This window comes from Microtus oregoni, unplaced genomic scaffold (assembly GCF_018167655.1).
Source record: "Microtus oregoni isolate MIOR12 unplaced genomic scaffold, Mior012 000013F_ref0000133, whole genome shotgun sequence".
Classification (NCBI taxonomy): Eukaryota; Metazoa; Chordata; class Mammalia; order Rodentia; family Cricetidae; genus Microtus; species Microtus oregoni.
The window spans coordinates 29,674,922-29,692,905 of record NW_024543072.1 but is presented as its reverse complement, the minus strand read 5'-3'; the positions used below and the strand labels follow the sequence as shown (position 1 = coordinate 29,692,905).

Below are 17,984 nucleotides of genomic sequence, written 5' to 3'. Positions count from 1 at the left end.
ATTCCATATCAGAAGTTTGAGGATACTTCCAGCCCAGCCAGGATGCTTGTCTAGCATGGTGCTGCTCTCATGGGGATCCCCCAGCCGGCCGATTTACCTGGGAACAACCTGAAGGCAATACAAACTCTGGAGCCCACGCAGACCTGCAGATTCGGACCCTCTGGGGGTCTCAGGGGATGCTAATGAATGGGAAGGTTTGAAGATTCCGATTGGAAGATCTTGCAATCCTCACACTTAGGCTCACCTGAGAAAGAGGAGTCAAAAGCGACACCCTGTGGAGCAAAATGAAGTTTGCCATCCGTGGCATCACCTCCTTTGTGAGATTCCCTGCCTTGGTGGAATAAAACATCTGTTTTCTTAGTTCTTTCTATTAAAAATACAAAGCTACCTCCCACCCAGGCCCAACGAATTAGCTGCTTTGGGGTCTGTGTCAATGTGGGCCATGAAGACTAGATTCTTTAAGCCAGCACACACTTAAGCATTTATCTAGGTCCAGGTGTTAAAGGTTTGTGATAGAGGAGCCATAGATACAAAAGTGAAGCTGGCTCCCAGGGATACCGAGTAAGTTTGATTGTAACAGAATTGGCTGTTGTTGGATGTGAGCTGTCTAACGGATAACCATATATGAACTTCTTTTTTTTTTTTTTCTTCCGAGACAGGGTTTCTCCGTAGCTTTTGGTTCCTGTCCTGGAACTAGCTCTTGTAGACCAGGCTGGCCTCAAACTCACAGAGATCCGCCTGCCTCTGCCTCCCAAGTGCTGGGATCAAAGGCGTGCGCCACCACCGCCCAGCCCCATATAGGAACTTCTTAAAGCAATCCCCAAGGACAATTATTAAAAGCCACTCTGGGGCTGGGGGCATGGCTCAGGCAGTCAAGTGTCCTCAGTGAGGACCTGGATGTGGATCTCCAGAGCTTATGTTGGAAGAAAGGGAGGGAGGGAGGGAGGGAGGGAGGGAGGGAGGGAGGGAGGGAGGACTAGGTGAATGTGCCGGTCAGCTCCGGAGGAATAACACTGGAGATGGAGAATGACCTCTGGCTTCCACAAGCACATATGTGAACACCCACCTGCACAAGCATATGCATGCACATGAACATGATCCCACATACACACGAAAACTTCAGTCACTTTAACTATAAAGATGTTTCAGTGGGGGAGCTAGACACTATAGAATTCCAGAGACCCACACCTGAGAGAGTGGCATGTTTAACAAAAGCAGATTTCGCACACACTGGGAACTGTGGCACTACCAGATACTCTGCCTCCACAGCTACTGCTCCTTAACTGATTATAGCCCCTGTCCTGAATTGTCTAGGCACCAAAGATTTGTGTAGAGAGCTGTATGGACAGGATCAGGTAGTCTTTTAAAGACACTTTTGTGTTGGTAGAAAGAAAGGATTTGAAGAAGCTCTTGGTGGTAAAGGTTGATGATATTACTGGAAATAAAATAAAAAACAAAGATACCACACTGGTCCATATTCAGTCCCTAAGTGACTTGCTCATGGTAGAGAGTCTCAAGTTCTTCTTTCAGGAGAATTCAGTTTTTACAGTCCCATAGAATCTGAGCTAGACATCTTAAGCTGGTTATAATGGCCTAGGAAATTTTTAGAGATAAAATAGGGTCAGAATGAACACCTTCAAAGACTTTAGGTATTATTCAGACCGTTTCCGCTAGGCAGATTCTGAGTTCTCTGCCATTTTCAGTTTGTGAACTGTCACTTTAAAACTTGCAGCTTTTGCCTTTCCAACCTAAAAACCCACAGCTATTTTTGCCTTGGTTATGCAAGCCGTGTTGTGCCCCCTGGTGGCAATCTGGGTTGGAAGATGAGAAGTATATTTCAATCAGAGGAGTGCCGACTTAATTGAAAAAGGTGGCAGGCCTGAATTTGAAATGGAATTTCATATCAAACTTTTCTGCTCTTACTAAAAATAGGAAACATCCCGTTAAAACTAAAACCCGATGTATTAACTTCAGCCTGAGAGGTGCATATTTCAACTCCCCTGGCTTTGTCACAAAATGGATTAGCTTCTTGAAATATGTCAGTTCAATGTGAAATTAGACATTTGCTCTCCGTCCAGCTAAGGAGCTGAGCACAGAGGAGTGCACAGCCTTTCCTTTGCCATCAGGGCAGCACGCGCCACAGACACGTGACATCACCTGCTTTGTCAGGGTATGAAACTCCCGGGCTACACACCAGTTTTCAAGATGGCTCGAGGAAAATCTCTAAATTTTAGAATTTATTCTTCAATCAGTAAAGCCAAATGGATTTGAGTAGATTGTGATGAGGGCCTTTGATTAAATTATAACTGTCTGGGGGCAAAAAGGGATGATTAAAGACAGTCACTAGAAAATGTATTTGGTAGGAAAAATTCGTCAGAGTGCTTCAGTGGCTGTATCATTTGGTCACACATACACAAACGGTTTCTGCCTTAAGTAAACACTCAAGTGATGAGCAAGTATATCACACACACACAAACGGTTTCTTCTTTAAGTAAACACTCAAGTAATGAGCAAGTACATCACACACACAGACACACACACACACACACACACACACACACTTGTGGTTTCTTCCTTAAGTAAACACTCCTGTAATGAGCAAGTACATAAATGGTATAAGCTAAATTTTAAATGTTGAACAGAAGCCACAAGCCTCCAGAAAAGGCTTGTAAAAAATGTGTCTAAGACACTATTTAAAACAACACAAATTTTAGAGAAAATAGAAAAAATTGAAAGCCACAAAACCCAAAGTGGGCCAGTGAGACAGCTTAGCAGAGTGGATGGCCACCAAGCCTGATGACCAGAGCTCACTTCCTTGGTCTCACACGGTGGGAGGAAAGATCAACTCCAGCAAGTTGTCCTTCACATGTGCACTGTGGTACATACATGACCACCCTCCACATACAGGGGAATGGACTAGAGCCCTTACTGCTTTTATGAAGTTTAGTTCCCAGCACCCATACTGGCAGTTCCAGTTCCCGAGTATCAGAAACCTCTGACCTCAAATGCACATATTGACGTCATTAAAAATAATAAAAATAATTTATCTAATTCTTAAAAAGTATTATGCCTGAGTTTGGACTAAGGCTGGAAGATGAATGCTTTCCAACAGAACCAAGTCAAGCTGCAATAAACCGTGGGAAGAAGTATGCAGCTCATGGAAGTGTAGTGGACTCAGTGAACTGGAGGGGGTCCAGCATTGCCCGAGGACAGCTTAACAGTTCTGCTTATGACATAGTTTGATCCCAAAGCCTTAGTAGTCATTTTGGAATGTGTGTTTAAGAAAAATCACATCAACCAAAAGAATCCCTTCATTTTGCTTTTGAATATCAATTATTAAACATCTTGCCTAATGGATACTATAGAATTTCTCAAAACTGTATTAGATTAAGTATTTCTACCTTTGTTTTATGTCCTATTATTTTTAGTACATATTTTCTAAGGCAGTATCTTGCTGCACAGGCTAGTTCGGGCCCATATTTGTGATTTTCCTATCTTGGCTCCCTGAGTGACGGGATGCTAGGTGTGTGCCACCATGCCGAGATGATAAGTGGTTTTAAAACAGCAAGCACCTTACCCAGCTTGGTAAGGACAAAGCACTGGAACGAAGGCAGCAGCTGAATGCTGAATGTATGAACTACTCTGAGCTAGCAGTTCGCACTTGTGAGTGCCTGCTAGCAAGGGTCACTGTTTTTCTTTCAGAACTTCACGGTGTTCCTTGGTTCCTGAGAGTTCTCTATGGCACTGTGCCAGGACAGCTGGAGGAGCCAAGACATCATACTGCATGTGGTCACAGTATGGCTAAGCATCCCTGTGTTACTGAACAAGGTCCTCAGGATAATAAATTGATAAAGAAGGAAGACAACAAATTATTTTGGTCCAGTTTGAATTTTCTATCCACAACTGTTTTATTTCTACCATATAAAGAAATGAAGCCCTATAATCAAACTTACTCTTTTACATTAGAAAGTGTGCTATATCAAGAACTATTCCAATTTTGGTGCCAGAGAGCACAGTTCAAATTTTTGCTCAGTTGTATAAATCTTCAGACATCTCCACAATTCTTTACCTACATAGTAGAAAGAAAATATCTGGCTAGAGCTGGATGAGAATCAAAGGTGCATGAACTCTAGATGTGGAGGGCACAATCAGGCTGGATGATGTGGCAATTCAATGTCAACAAAGTAACAACAGGCACTGCAGACTTCAGTATCTATTCCTCTTTATTCCAGCTAGTACAAAAAGAGACAGATTAAAAGGGGGGCACAAAAGCTGTACAAGTTACTTTAATTGTAATAAAAGCCTATAATACATGGTATGTTGGAGCCTGGAGAAGCAGTTCCCTGTAGCTGGCAAGGTCCCAAGTTCTCCCCAGCACAAGAAAAAGACACAAGAAGCACAGCATCACACTAAAAAACACCAGTGACAAACGGGAAGCAGCGGTACCCATGGTAGTTAGCTGACACAGCCGGTACTTCTACGTAATAACTTCACAATAACAGCATAAACAGAGACGAAAAGTCAGCCAGCCATTTATGGGAGGACTGCCTATGCTGACGAGGGTGGCACTCTGAACATCCTCTTCTTCAGCTCGGCCGTCTTCTCTTCTATTCTAGAGCAATACTCCTTTGTTGTCGCCTCAATGCCCTCGTGGTACTTCTCCAGAGCACTTTTCAAGTTTACAAAGATTTCCTGAGGACAAATGTGATAGACAGGCCAAACACTGAATTGCAAAAACATTTCAATGGTCATTCATATTAATTCTAAGATTACAACTATGATAGACTATGAACCATCAAGAAAAGTTTCCGAAAGCTTTATTTCTTAAATCTTCTAAGAAAGACCAGGTGAATTAGCGACTAACTTGAGTAAACGCTAAACAATCAGCACATTGATGGCTACAGATCAGCTCATATCCCTAGTTCCACTGGGCTAGGTGTTCCTTCCCGTGGACAAGAACACTGAGTACACCATGAAGAATGCTATCACCTTCGAGAAACCATCAAAACCAAGTGTGGCTAAAATAAATAAACACAATCTGCAAATCCACAGGCAAGCACTTCAACACACCAAAGCAATGCTTTCTTCCTGACAATAAACATGCCCCCAAGGAAGAGCTAGTCACACAGATAGAGCCACCATAAACAGAACAAGAAGCCCAAATCCAGCAGCACACCCACCTGAAGGAAAAACACAGGTAGGTACTAATGTGGGTGGGTAATAGCCTTCTCAAATGCTATGTAGTTTAGAATAGCCAGTGAAAGTCTATACACAAGTGGAAATTTATACCAGTTCACAATAGCTCACATATAAAAAGTCTTATCGTGAAGTCAAATACTTCTAAAGTCAAAGCATAGGGCTGAGAATGCAAAGAAAAATCTAAGGCTAGCCCAGTGCTGTTCAACATAGAAGCAATGGCCATACAGCCACTATTCCGATGTATAAGAACTTAGACTAAATCCAAAATTCCATCAGCCCTTCAAGTACGTTAGACAAGGTCACGGTGCCTACCTACCCAGTAGCTACAGGGCAGAGCATGACTCTAGCAATGCTTTATGTGACAGTGTTGGCCTGATTATCTCATTTTTGAAATTTGAGGAATTTAAAAATTATAAAATATTCATAGACTTTTATACCCAGCATCACCATTGATCTCACAAAAATTTTTGTCCATCGATCAAGAATATATTATTGGATTGTTTTCTCCAAGTACCCTGTGAACAAGATAATGTGGACGAAATCACTCTCCACTCCACAATAACACACAGACTACACTAAGTACTGAGCACTGGAAACAAGGCTCGTGCAAGTGCATGGCCACACATCTGACCTACAGCACAATGAACACACAATACACATATGCCTTGTGGGAAGCACAGGACTAGGCTACCTATTAAAAGTCCACAGCGAGTGAGAAGCCAGAAACCAGACACATAGATGGCTCAGAGGAAGTTACATGGAAGATAAAACTTAATATTTTTAATGAACTCACACAAACAGATTTTTGTTGACCTTGTTTCTGTCCCCTCCCCATTTCCTAGACAACTCCCTCACCCCTCCAGAAAGCCAGCACTGTTGGTGTCTCCACTCCACTCTCATAGCTCATATGTTCTATTACCCTCCCTAACAACCTTCTCCCTTCAAGCCTTTTGCCTTCTCATGGACCCTTTTCTGATTCTTGGTATCTACACTCAACTGCTCCATATGAACATAGATATATAAAACTTAGAACATGTGGTTTTTATTTCTCTGGGACTGGGTCATCTCACTTAATATAGCATTTTCCACTAACATATATCTTCTTACAAATTTCATTTTATTTATGGATGAATAAGAATCTATAGTGTACCTGTACCACATTTTCAATATCCATTATTTTGTAGGTTGATCCTTGGTGACTTAAACAGAGCAGTCATAAACATTGGACAAGCAAGTATCAACCACAGTAATAGGCTGTTTGAACAAGAGTGTCCACCTGGGACAGAGAGTAGTTCTATTTTTAGCTGAGACACCTTCACCCTGGTTTCATAGTAATTACACCATGTTACAGGCCCAAGAACAGCGAATAGAGAACCTTCCGACCAGTAAAACAGCAAAGTGCTTTTCATGCAAGCCTGGTGACCTGATCTTGATCTCCAAAACACACTACAGTGCATGAGGGACCCAACTCCACCAAGCTGTCCTCTGATCTATCTCCAAGCATAAGCTGTGACATGTGCACACACATAGAATAATAAAATAAATAAGTAATTTAAAAAAGAGGTTCTTTCTCCTGCACTCTTCCAAGTATTTGGTGTCAATTATTTTCTTAAAAATGGTCATTTTGACTGGGATAAGATGGAATCTCAAGGGCTGGAGAGATGGCTCAGCGGTTAAGAGCACTGACTGCTCTTCCAGAGGTCCTGTGTTCAATTCCCAGCAACCACATGGTGGCTCACAGCCATCTGTAGTGAGATCTAGTGCCCTCTTCTGGCATGCAAGCATACATAGAAGGAATGTTGTAAACATAATAAATAAAATAATTTATAAAAAAAAATGGTGAATGATGTTGAACATTTTTGAAAATATTTACTAGCTATTTGTATTTCGGTTTTTTGGCCTATGGGTGTTTGTTTTCTTGTTTAGTATTTTCAATTCCTCATACGCTCTAGGTCTTCTGTACGGTATACAGGTAACAGAGGTTTATCTCTTTCTGTAGGCTGTGTTTCATTTGGTGGACAATTCCCTCTGCTCTGTGGAAGACTTCTGACTTCACAAGGTGGGATTTGTGGACAGTCAGTCTTATTCCTGAGCAAGAAGAATCCTACGCAAAAAGGCCTAAGCCTGTATCCTGAGGAATTTTTCCTAGTCCTTCCTTCAGCAGTTTCAGGATTTCCTGTCTTTTATTATGGTCTTTAGAGTTTGTTTTTGGCGCAGGGTGAGAGGAAGGATCTAGTTTCCCTCTTCTACATGCGAATATCCCATTTCCCATGCACCATTTGTAACTGTAGCTGACTTTTCTTTAATAACAATCTGTGGCACCTTCGTAAAGAACAAAAACAAAAGCCAGCTGGCTCCTGCTGCATGGCTTTGCTCTACGTCTTTGACAGTTCCACACTGGTTTTATTCCTGACACTGCAGTATAACATGAAGTCAGGCATCATTTCTATTGGACCTTAAATGATGGGAATGATCTGCTTACCTAAAGTCTTAGAGGCAGGGATCAGAACTTCGCTGTCCTCAACTTGACTCCTGAGCCAAGTGGGACCCAACACCTAGTAGGTACATACGCTATTTGTTAAAACATTGACTAGAAATTTTAAGCAGTCAATTCATTATAAATGAACCCATAAACTATAGGAAAATAGGGAGGCCTTGATTTAACAAGAAAGTACACTATTAAAAAGTTACTTTACAAAGATAAAATTGGCACTACTTAGTATTCAGTACAGATTTAAAATAGCAAAATTAGAGTCAAGGAAGGAAGTTAGCATTTTGTGACAATTTGCAAGACATAAAATTATGTTATGAATGTGTGAATAAAATGAATAGTATCACTGAGGAAAAGAAATCATGAAATTAACTTTGTGAGTCTGAAGGCCAGGGTTATCTCCACAGAATTTCAACATGAGTTAATCTCTTGTGATATAAAATGATGATGAGAAATATAAGAAATTATAGCATCTTAGAAATATATCAAATATTCTAAAAGAAATTTATGAAGACACTGAACAGAAGAGATTAAGTGGGGGAAGAAGAGGACAGATGGGAAAGATTTTGAACTCTACGTCATTTTTGCTGTGACTGGCTGGAACAGCAAAAAGATGTTTGAGCTGCTCAAATGGAAGAGGGACAAAACGCTAGAAGCAGGTGAATTACTGATGTGAGGGGACATTTAAAGCAGGGGCAGTGACAACTGGGGTCCAGCAGCCCCGATTGAAGACTACTTTGACAATCTGTGCACGCTTCTTCTTCGTGAAGGGTGGATAAAAGAACTAGAGAATTCTTTGAGCAAATGAACTTGAGTTCACCCACGTATTCACAGTCATTCTTGGGCTGCTGAGGAACAAATGGACGTCAGCGGACTGGGTAAAGGTAGGACAACATAGCAAGCTGAATGGCCGTGTCTGGGGCTCTGATAAGGCTGCATGTTCTGGAGGAGCGGTACAATGCAGCCAGAGTCTCTTCCATCCTGGAAAAGAGGCATGCTGCTCGAATCTGCCGCCAACACCACACAGTGAGACACAATTGGTATGGACGAGATTTAAACAGAGAATCTAGGTTGAGAGAAAGACAAGTAAGCCTACAAAATCTAACAATAAGCTCTTGAATTGAGAGCAACCATTTCATTGCTGTATGCTATGGTGAAAGGACCAACCCGGCAGAGCTGCACCTGAAGAAGGAGTCTCTGACCATAGTCTGAAGTCAGAAGGCAAGACATGGCTGCTGACAACCCATCCCCCAAGGCTTTGTAAACAGAAGTTTCTGGGGCCACAGCACTGCTTGGGAAGACTGCGGTAAGAAGGAGGTTCTACACTTTGAATAACGACAGGGAAGAAATACTAACAGTAAACAGGATACGATCAGTCTGAAAGTGAGCACGTGAGGAGTGGCTGGACAGTGGCTACACCCAAAGGAAAAGAGGACGGAAGGAAACAGGGCTCCCATCTTATGAGCTAGTCAACAGAACACAGTATAGATTATTCCAGAAGGAAGGTCTGAGTGTGCCAGAGTACAGACACTGAATATTTTAAATTCAGAATGGGAAATAACATTTTAACAACTACAGCTGTACTAGAACAGCTTGTGTGGTTATGAGCTCCATCCACAGAAAACAACCACAATCACACAGAGCCCGTCAGTGGCTCTCAAGAGCCATCCTATGCTAGAGATAAACAGACAATTCAATTAAGAGATGGGACCTGTTGTTGAGATTCTAATTCAATGTATTTGGGAGGGGACTTGGTCATTTCAAAATCCCTCACTGAATTCTAACACAGCTAGTTTTAAGACACAGTACTTAGTGCCCTTTCAACTGTATAAATATTTATGGAAAGCAGACTATACCCAAGGCTATCCTAGGAATGGTTTCACATGCCATGCTAAGGTTTAAAGAACAACTGGTATTGCCAGGGAACATCTAATATTACTGGTGAGACACACATGCACAGAGCCAACAGGAATATAAGGTAGGTTGGGCATCTTTTGTGACTAACAAAGTTCAAATTGGAGCCAGGTATTACTTTTAAGCTGCTAATAACAAGCTGATTATCTACACCTTGAGCATGTGACAGCAGTCTCTGGTTTCCTTAAGAATGTCGGGTGAAGTTTCTCCTCAAGTCTCTTTTGCATTAGAATCTTTGCAGACTGTACGGACAGTGGGTGACAGCGGCAGCGAGAGTTCAGCTATCACAAACCAGGTGCTTCAGAAGCGGGAAGATGGAGAAGAATGAAGAAGGAGGCCCAAGATTATGAATGAAGAGCTGTGCTACTGGGGGTAGCTTTTGGTAAAATGTTTCTAGAGACAATTTAAAAGTCATGGGGAAAGTCCGTCTACTTAGGACTTGAGAACTGTGTTTATATTCTGTGATGTGCTGAAAGGCAGGTAAGAGAAAGGGCACAGGAGATGAGTGTCTGCAGAACTGGTATCCAGAGAGCTGCTATAAACAGAGGAAAGCAAAAGACCCACGGGGTCAAGTTCCGCTCCAGAGAACTCAAACCCTGTCATGAGTGACATCCTTTACGTTTTAACCCCCGGAATCTCTGTCCTAGGAACACGCACCTGAGACTTCAGTTTCTCCTTTTTCGTACTATCTTTCAGCTGCTGAACTCCAGATTTAATCTTCTGGATTTCCAGAGTAATGGTGGTTACTTGCTCACAGACAGCACCTCTTTTATCTTGAACTTTATTGCAGTCTCTAAAGAAGAACAGAAACACCAATATAACTTCTCTCGAGCATTTAAAAAAAAAACAAACGAAGATGCTAATAATGAACCCAGAGCATCGTGTGTCAGTACTTGCTCAACAAGCCTAGAACCCTTCCAGATATAAAAGCAAGCAGACAAAACCCACAAACCCCCTACACAGTGTGGTGCACTATAGTTACACAATGGTGTACGGAACTCCTTCATTCAAGAGCTGTTCTTTCTGTTTCCTTATTTTGTAGAGCTAGAGATTAAAGTCAGAGCCTGGCACCTTCCCAGCAAGTGCTCCACCGCAGCCCTCACAACCTACTCCATAAGATGAAGGTTTGGCTGCAGTGCCTCGGTGCACACATCCATGCACTGTTAGCGCAAACGTGGGTTAGTAGAACTTTCTGCGCTTTTGGCAGCGAATACACAATCCCCAGGTTCTGTCTTTTCCTTTCAGCTGCATGAAATACTCAGTCCCAATGCCGCTTAAGGACCAGCGGAATGACACTGCAAACATCCCTGTGGCATGTACGCTAAATGCACTCCTGGGACTCACGAGAAGACTCTAGTGGTGAAATACCTCAACATACAAGCAGAAGAAATTAACAAAGTATTAATTTTTACCTGAATAATATTAAGATTTCCTTTCCTAAAGTAACTCTAGGCTACTATGTCTCAAACGCACTAAAATGAACACTAGTACCACAACTCCTTCAAAGATTAACACAAAGGAATTGGAACTGTGTGCCTCAAAAAGCCACAAACAAGCTGAAAAACACCAACCAAACAAACAAGCGAAAGAACCCGGACAGAATTATAACAATCGTAGTCACTGGAAGCAGAATTCTTTACTTTGAAAGCCTCTCGGCTTTCCTTGTGCGTCCTAAGCCCCTGCCCTGCATCAGGCCCGTACTCGATCACCGTCTGCTTGTACTGCTTCATGTCCTCCTGCTTCTTGTTGATTCGGAAGCGCGTGGTGGCCAGCTTCTCCTTCTTTACAATCAGCAGCCTTTTGAGGGAATTTTCTTCAGTCTTCAGCTTCTTTAGTTCTGATGAATCACTTTCAATCTGGTCCTCCAAGTTTAGGTTCTGTTTTATGAAGCATATTTAAAGTTAACACAAGCAAACAGGACTTACAAAGAAAACAAAAGGGTTTCTGAGGGTGAGCTAGAATAACACAGTTTTGAACTGGAGTAAGTCTTCAGGCTTTGAAAGCTCAGCAGAAAACCACAACTGTACAAGGGGAAGGAGCCCAGGGAGGAGAGAAGAGTTGCCTCTGCTGGTCTGCCAGAACTGATGAGGGACAGGCACACAGCAGCCAGACCCTACAGCTGAGTACTGGCATAGGAACCAAGATGGCAGAAGAAAGAAGGGCAGAGGCAGACCTCAGAACCAAAAGCAGATCTGTCCTGTGGCCCCAGATGGTGGATCAGACAATGTGCTAGGTCCCGCACTTCTGTCAAAAACAACCAACTTTTATTGCAATGTTAGTGGTCCAGGGAGTGGCCTGGACTAGGATGTGAAAATGACCTCAAGCATCAGAGAAAACTGGAATGGCAGAGATGCCTCTCAGTATCCAGGATGGAGATGCTGCTGTAAGCTGGACAGCTCAACTGACACAAGTGCAGTGATGGGAACTAAGGTGGCCTCTATGCCACTGACGATAAGTGATTACATCTGTTACGACAAGCTAAAACATTCATTACTCTATTCCAAACACATACCAACCCGTGCTATACTAATTTATTATTCATCTCATCTGAAGGTTAAGATGAGTCCTGACATCCTGATGTTTAGGGGAAGATGGCTTACTCCTCAGCACATCCATACTACAGAACAAGCTAGTTTGTCTTTAGGAAGACAGTAACAAAAGGTGAAAGTGCATCCAAAGCTGTTTGCCCATCACATAATAACGACAGAAACGCCATCCAATACAAACCTCCTTTAAGGTACTGCTTAGCTTTTCCCTATTATCTGCAAGGTCCTGTATTTTCTTTTGATATAACTGCACCTCCAGCTGACAGGAAGGCAAGCATTCCACAGAATCTCTATAGACTTCAGTCTTCTCCATCACTTCTTGCTTTGGGAGGGGGAAAAAAAAGACAAGATTGATATTCTCTTTTATGAAACTGCAAGTTCAATTTGTTTGCTCTTCAATGATTTCTACATTCAGCTCTGAAAGCTCAAGAACGCACAACAATCAAGTTCCCAGCTCAGTAGCAAGGCACTACTACGAAGGTGTCAAACAATAGCGCCTCTTTTTAAAACATTCTAATTATTTATTTATTTTATGCGTATGACTGTTTTGCCTGAATGCTTGTCTGTGAACCGTGGCCATGCCTGGTGCCTAGGAGACCAAACAAAGGCATTGGATCCTTTGGGACTGCAGTTACAGACGGTTGTGAGCTACCATACACTTGTCAGGAATCAAGTAGTCAGGGCTCTTAACCACTGAGCTATCTCTCCACATCCCTAAAGATGCTTTTAAAACTCCGAATACCCATAACAAAGAAAACTGGCACTACTTTAATACTTGACCACTCACTACTAATTTTCCAAAGATTCTTTGTGTGTGTGGGAAAGAGCTCACTCTGGTTGGGTACAGCTTAGCCCGCAAGTGCTTGCCCGTGCCTACAAAGCCCTGTGGTTGTCTGTAAACACCACCAAAACAATCCAAAGGTGTGCTCTGATAATTCTTGAACTACTTCTCATACTTCAGGGAAGTCACATTATCTATTAATATCTTTCTATTTGTTTTTTTTTTTTTTCTATTGAGCAGTCAGCACCACGTTCGGCTCCAGAGTCAACGTAGAAATGTTTACAGGTGACACCGTGAGCTCATCCTTGCTGCTAGTGCAGCAGGCCAGCAGGCTCCAGAGTGATGCTTTCTCCTGGTGTGAAGAGCTCCAGGAGCTTCTCTAAGCCCTCTTGCATTTTAGTAATTAATATACAGTATACAGCCTCATTTTTTTTTTTTCTGAGACAGGGTTTCTCTGTGTAGCCTTGGCTGCCCTAGAACTCTCTTTGTAGGCCAGGCCGGCTTTGAACTCAGAGATTCAGTTCCTCTTGAATGCAGATTAAAGGTGTATGCCACCAAACCCAGCTAATACATAGCGTAGCCTTCTTTTTTTCCTATCTCCTACTATTTTGCCTTTTAAAAATAAACCTGCATCTATTCTTTTGCCCTGTTGTTCTGGTGGGTCTAGAGCAGTCTGATTTTCTGCTGTTTGGAGGCTGCTGAGGCCAGTGAGTGCAAGCACAGGAGAGAAAGAAGGTGGTCAAGACTTGGCCATGGTCTAGTGGCTTGCAGGAAGTGTCATGATACTTTCCTGTGGAATCTCATTGTGCCCCTTGCTACCATCTGTTTTGGCATGGTAGTATTTGTTTATATAACTATTATTAGCATCTGATGATTCTTTAAAAAGATAATCTCATTTAAAATACAAAAGGAATGTATCTACTCAAACCACATACCACTGCAGACATCTTTCCTTATCCCCATTAAGCAACCAGTTAAATTTCTCCTCAGAAAAGAACCTAATTATATTGCTCACCTTTCATTTCTATTTATTTTATGATTTTCTAAACACTTTGTGTATAATGGATCTAATATTCCTTCAAGTCTTAGTTTGCTTCCTGTTGCTGTGATAAAGACTACAATCAAAAGCAACCTGGGGTTGTCTAGTGACACAGCTTAGTGGGTAAGAGCGCTAGTTTTTCCAGCGGAACTGCATTCAATTCCCAACTGCCACATGGTGACTCACAACTGTCTGCAATGTCAATCCCAGGAGGTCTGATGCCCTCTTTTGGCTTCCAAAGGCACCAGGCCCACAGTCCACAGAGATACATGCAGGCAAAACACCCATACACACAAAATACAAACAAACAAACAAATAAATTTTAAAGGCAACCTAGGGAGGAAAGAGTTAATTTTAGCCTACATCTTACAGTCGGCCATGAACCACTGCTTACTGACTTATTCAGCCTGCTTTCTTATAAAACCCAGGAACTAGCTACCTGGGGCTGGCACCGCCCACAGTGAATTTGGACCCTCCCATATCCATCACTCGTGAAGAAAATGTCCTACAAGCTAATCTGACAGAGACAATTCCTCAGTTGAGATTCTTTCTTCCCAAATTATGTCCAGGTTTGTGTCCAGTTGATAAAACCTAAACAAAACTCTTCACAGGCAGAGAAACTGTTTCAGTAGGTCTTGTCTCTCTGTAGGCTTTAGGTTTCCATGTCAAACCAAAAACATTTAGCCTATAATCTAAGCCGTCAGGAGGCTGAGGCAGGAGAATCAGGAGTTCTAAGGTTAGTCTCGGCTAAAAAGTCAGACTGCGGAGGTAGGGTATGTGTGTTCATTTGGTCAAAGATTATATACATGTTCTAAATCTGTTAAATTTTAAATTTCTAATCCACATAAAGACTGATTTTCATAAATAGCCAGCTGTTTTCTTCTAGAGGAACAGATAACCCTTCTCAGTGGAGGGTGGGGTCAGGCCCAGGGCTTGAGTAAGCACCCTCACCATGTAGATAAACTCCACGATCCATCAGCTTTACATATGGCAGCCGTTCTCCAGAAACTGTCAAATCTACTCCTGGGCTCCATTTCTGTTCTGAAGAGTTTTTTCCTCTATTATTAGTGACAATTTTCAATATTGGGAATTACTTGGATATGATAACTTTAAAATCTTGATTCAAAACAGAAGTCAAGTTGTCTGCCCACCTCTAGCTTTGTCCCTTCTCACTTCACTCCTCCTCTCACAGGAGCCCTGAGTGATCAGACGCTAAAACAAATCCCCATGCCCTCTCCTACCAGACTCCCACAGATACAAACTGAGCTCCCTCGTTTCCTTATATCAAGTATCCGCTATTTTAATGCTACTTTGAAAACTGACTTAACTTTTTATAGCGGTTTTATATTTGAAGCAGAAATGATCAGGAGAAACAAAGATTTCTCACGCCCCTGTGCTCACCAACACACTCTATGATTTCATAGTTCACACTGTAATTTTTAGTTACTAATTATTTGCAAAATTGTTTACTACCTTTCTTCTCTAAAATGGAGTGATTCGTTCTCATAGGAACACAACAGTGTAGAGCCACAGCTGCTGCAGCTGAGTCAGCAGTTACCTTGGAGCTATAGCCTTTCCTCTCCTCTCCTCTCCACTCTGTACAGACACGAGGTAATTCAGAAAGTAACTCGACACAGGGCACTCACCCGGGCGTTCCGGAGCTTCTGGACAGTGCCTTTCATCTTCTCTTTACAGATCTCTACTTTCTTGGGGGAGTCTGCAATTTTACTCTTCAAGCTCTCTTGGGCTTCTTTCAAAGAAACCATTGACAACTTTAGTTCATTCTGTTGAGAGACATTTTTACCAATCAGGCCAGACAACAAAACTGGTTACTACTGTTTGAATAATCCAACAGCACTGCTCATGCCTGCTGTAACTGGGTAAAACTGAATTCTGACCACCCTGGCCTGCTTAATGGCTCTGACTACAGATCAACTTTTTTGTGTGAAACTAAACACCCTCAGGGGCATCTCTGAGATCAGCATCCTGGTCCTAAGAATATCCATGGATCCTTGAAATCTCCTCTCATCCTCTACATCCCTTCCACAAGCAGCAAGACACACAATGGTAAAATCATAATTTTTAATTACATATTTATTATATGTATAATATTATGTGTATTTAATCATAATGTATTTGATGTGTTTTCATATTAACTGCGTGACCTGGCTGGAGTTTGAAAAAGTTACTTTTGTTTTTCTGGTACTCAAAGTAATAGCACCTAACGGGTGTGTGTGTGTGTGTGTGTGTGTGTGTGTGTGTGTGTGTGTGTGAAGTGCATTTCTATATGGTTAACTTTGGGTAATTTTTATTCTCTTCATACATTTCCATGTGTTGATGTTATTTTTTTTTCTTTTATAATAGTTTCTGGATTTAAGTTGAAAAAAGTTGCCAGGTGGTGGGACACCTTGAAGGGAAAAGGTGACAGAGAACTACTGACAGTCACACAGCTCAAACACTGCAGGATACTCAAACTTCAAACATGAGGTAACAGAGGGGATGCTTACCAAACGCTTGGTTTTCTCTGAAATATCTGATTTCTTTTGGGCATGCCCCTCCTGCAGCCCTGTCTAAGAGAAAAAACAATTGCGTTATTATGATTCGAAACCCCAAAATTAAACCACTAGCTACTTCCTCATCCAATAAAGGTAAGAAGAAGCGGAAGAGAGAAGATCAGATGGTATCCAACTTTCTTTATCCTCAGGCCTGATGGGGAGTCTCGCAGAAGCACAAATGGATTAAGAAAGCCTTGGACTGGTGAGGCCCGCTCGTTGCTGTACCTGTGAGGGTGATTCTGGAGACAACTAACTCATGAGGACTCTGACCTAACGGATGAGCCAACCCACTGGGATCAAACCTGAACAGGCTGTCAGGAGGCTGTAGAGCTACCTGCCTGAGAAAACAGGCCCGGGAGGATGCGCACTGCCTTGGCATTTGGGAGCACTCCTTCCGGCTTCCCGTTCCCATTCAATAAGCTACTCCGCCGTACTTTCCCATCATGATGAACTGAACCCTCTGAGACTGTGAGCCCAAATCAACCTTCCCCTGTCTAATGCTAATACTTTAGCCATAAAAAGAAAGAACTGTGTAATCTGTCCTAGCACCACCGAAACACTTCAAAAATTAATATGCAAATTGAAAGGGAAAGTTCCTTTTCAAACAGTAACTCATTAGGTGTGTGTGAGATCTGCTGAGCAGCACAAAAACTCAAGCAACTTAGAGTCAGCTGAGACCTGAAAATTATCATTTTTTTCTTATTGATTTGCGCCTTTTGGGTTTTTTTTTTTCTTAGCATGACAAACCCCCTAAACCCCAGCTTAACGGAAATACAGGGAAAATACCACAAGCTGACCTGAAGCTGGGAACTAAGTATTTTGAGCTAGTGCAGACTAGATGTAGAACACTACCGTATTTCCCACAAATACACAAACTGACCCAACGCCCCTTGAGCATTTGCTGCAGTGCTCAGGGTACCACAGCCGCAGCAGAACCAAACACAAGAGAATACTCAAGAATTCTATGCATCCAGAATGCACATAGCCTGGCAACACAAACAGGCGCAGCAACACGTTGATGGTGTCTTCAGTAACTGAAAGACAGCTGTGTGAGCCCCCACAGCCATATACCGCTTTCTGCCTAAACTCCTGGTTCAGCAGGTACTGCAGCTCCTGAATGTCATCCATATACTGCTTGAACTCTTCTTGCTCTTCAACTGGAACTGAACTAAACACAAAAAAACAAATCAAAAAAGTGTGTGCATTCTTAAATTTGAAAGGTACAAATAAAACTTATGCCTTTGATAATTAAGGGTCTGATTCCTTGTTTCTGAATTATATACCTTCAAGATAACCATTTAATAGATGACTTTTATCTTCTACTGGAAGAAAAATAATCAGACAACAGCCTTCAATTTTATGCCATCTCATCGGCCCCACATGCACACACCCATCCACCATCCCTCCCACTAGGATGTCCACAGTATTCCTCTGTTGTCAAGGCTAGTTTCTCTAACTG

At 42.2% G+C, this 17,984-nt stretch overlaps 1 protein-coding gene across 4 annotated transcripts in view; it reads right to left on the bottom strand.

Moving 5' to 3' along the window:
• Positions 1-4,205: 4,205 nt before the first annotated feature.
• Nuf2 (NUF2 component of NDC80 kinetochore complex) overlaps positions 4,206-17,984 on the bottom strand; it is a 28,984-nt gene continuing 15,205 nt past the window's right edge. For 3 of the 4 annotated variants that reach the window (XM_041662803.1, XM_041662805.1, XM_041662804.1), the window contains 7 exons: positions 17,597-17,693; positions 16,478-16,540; positions 15,617-15,754; positions 12,332-12,472; positions 11,306-11,481; positions 10,262-10,397; positions 4,206-4,692 (listed from right to left, as the gene is read on the bottom strand). In XM_041662803.1, the coding sequence (XP_041518737.1) occupies positions 4,549-4,692; positions 10,262-10,397; positions 11,306-11,481; positions 12,332-12,472; positions 15,617-15,754; positions 16,478-16,540; positions 17,597-17,693 (895 nt within the window). In that variant the 3' untranslated portion in view covers positions 4,206-4,548. Of the gene's footprint in view, positions 4,693-7,681; positions 7,755-10,261; positions 10,398-11,305; positions 11,482-12,331; positions 12,473-15,616; positions 15,755-16,477; positions 16,541-17,596; positions 17,694-17,984 lie in introns of all 4 variants that reach the window. The other variant, XM_041662806.1, reaches the window with a different exon arrangement.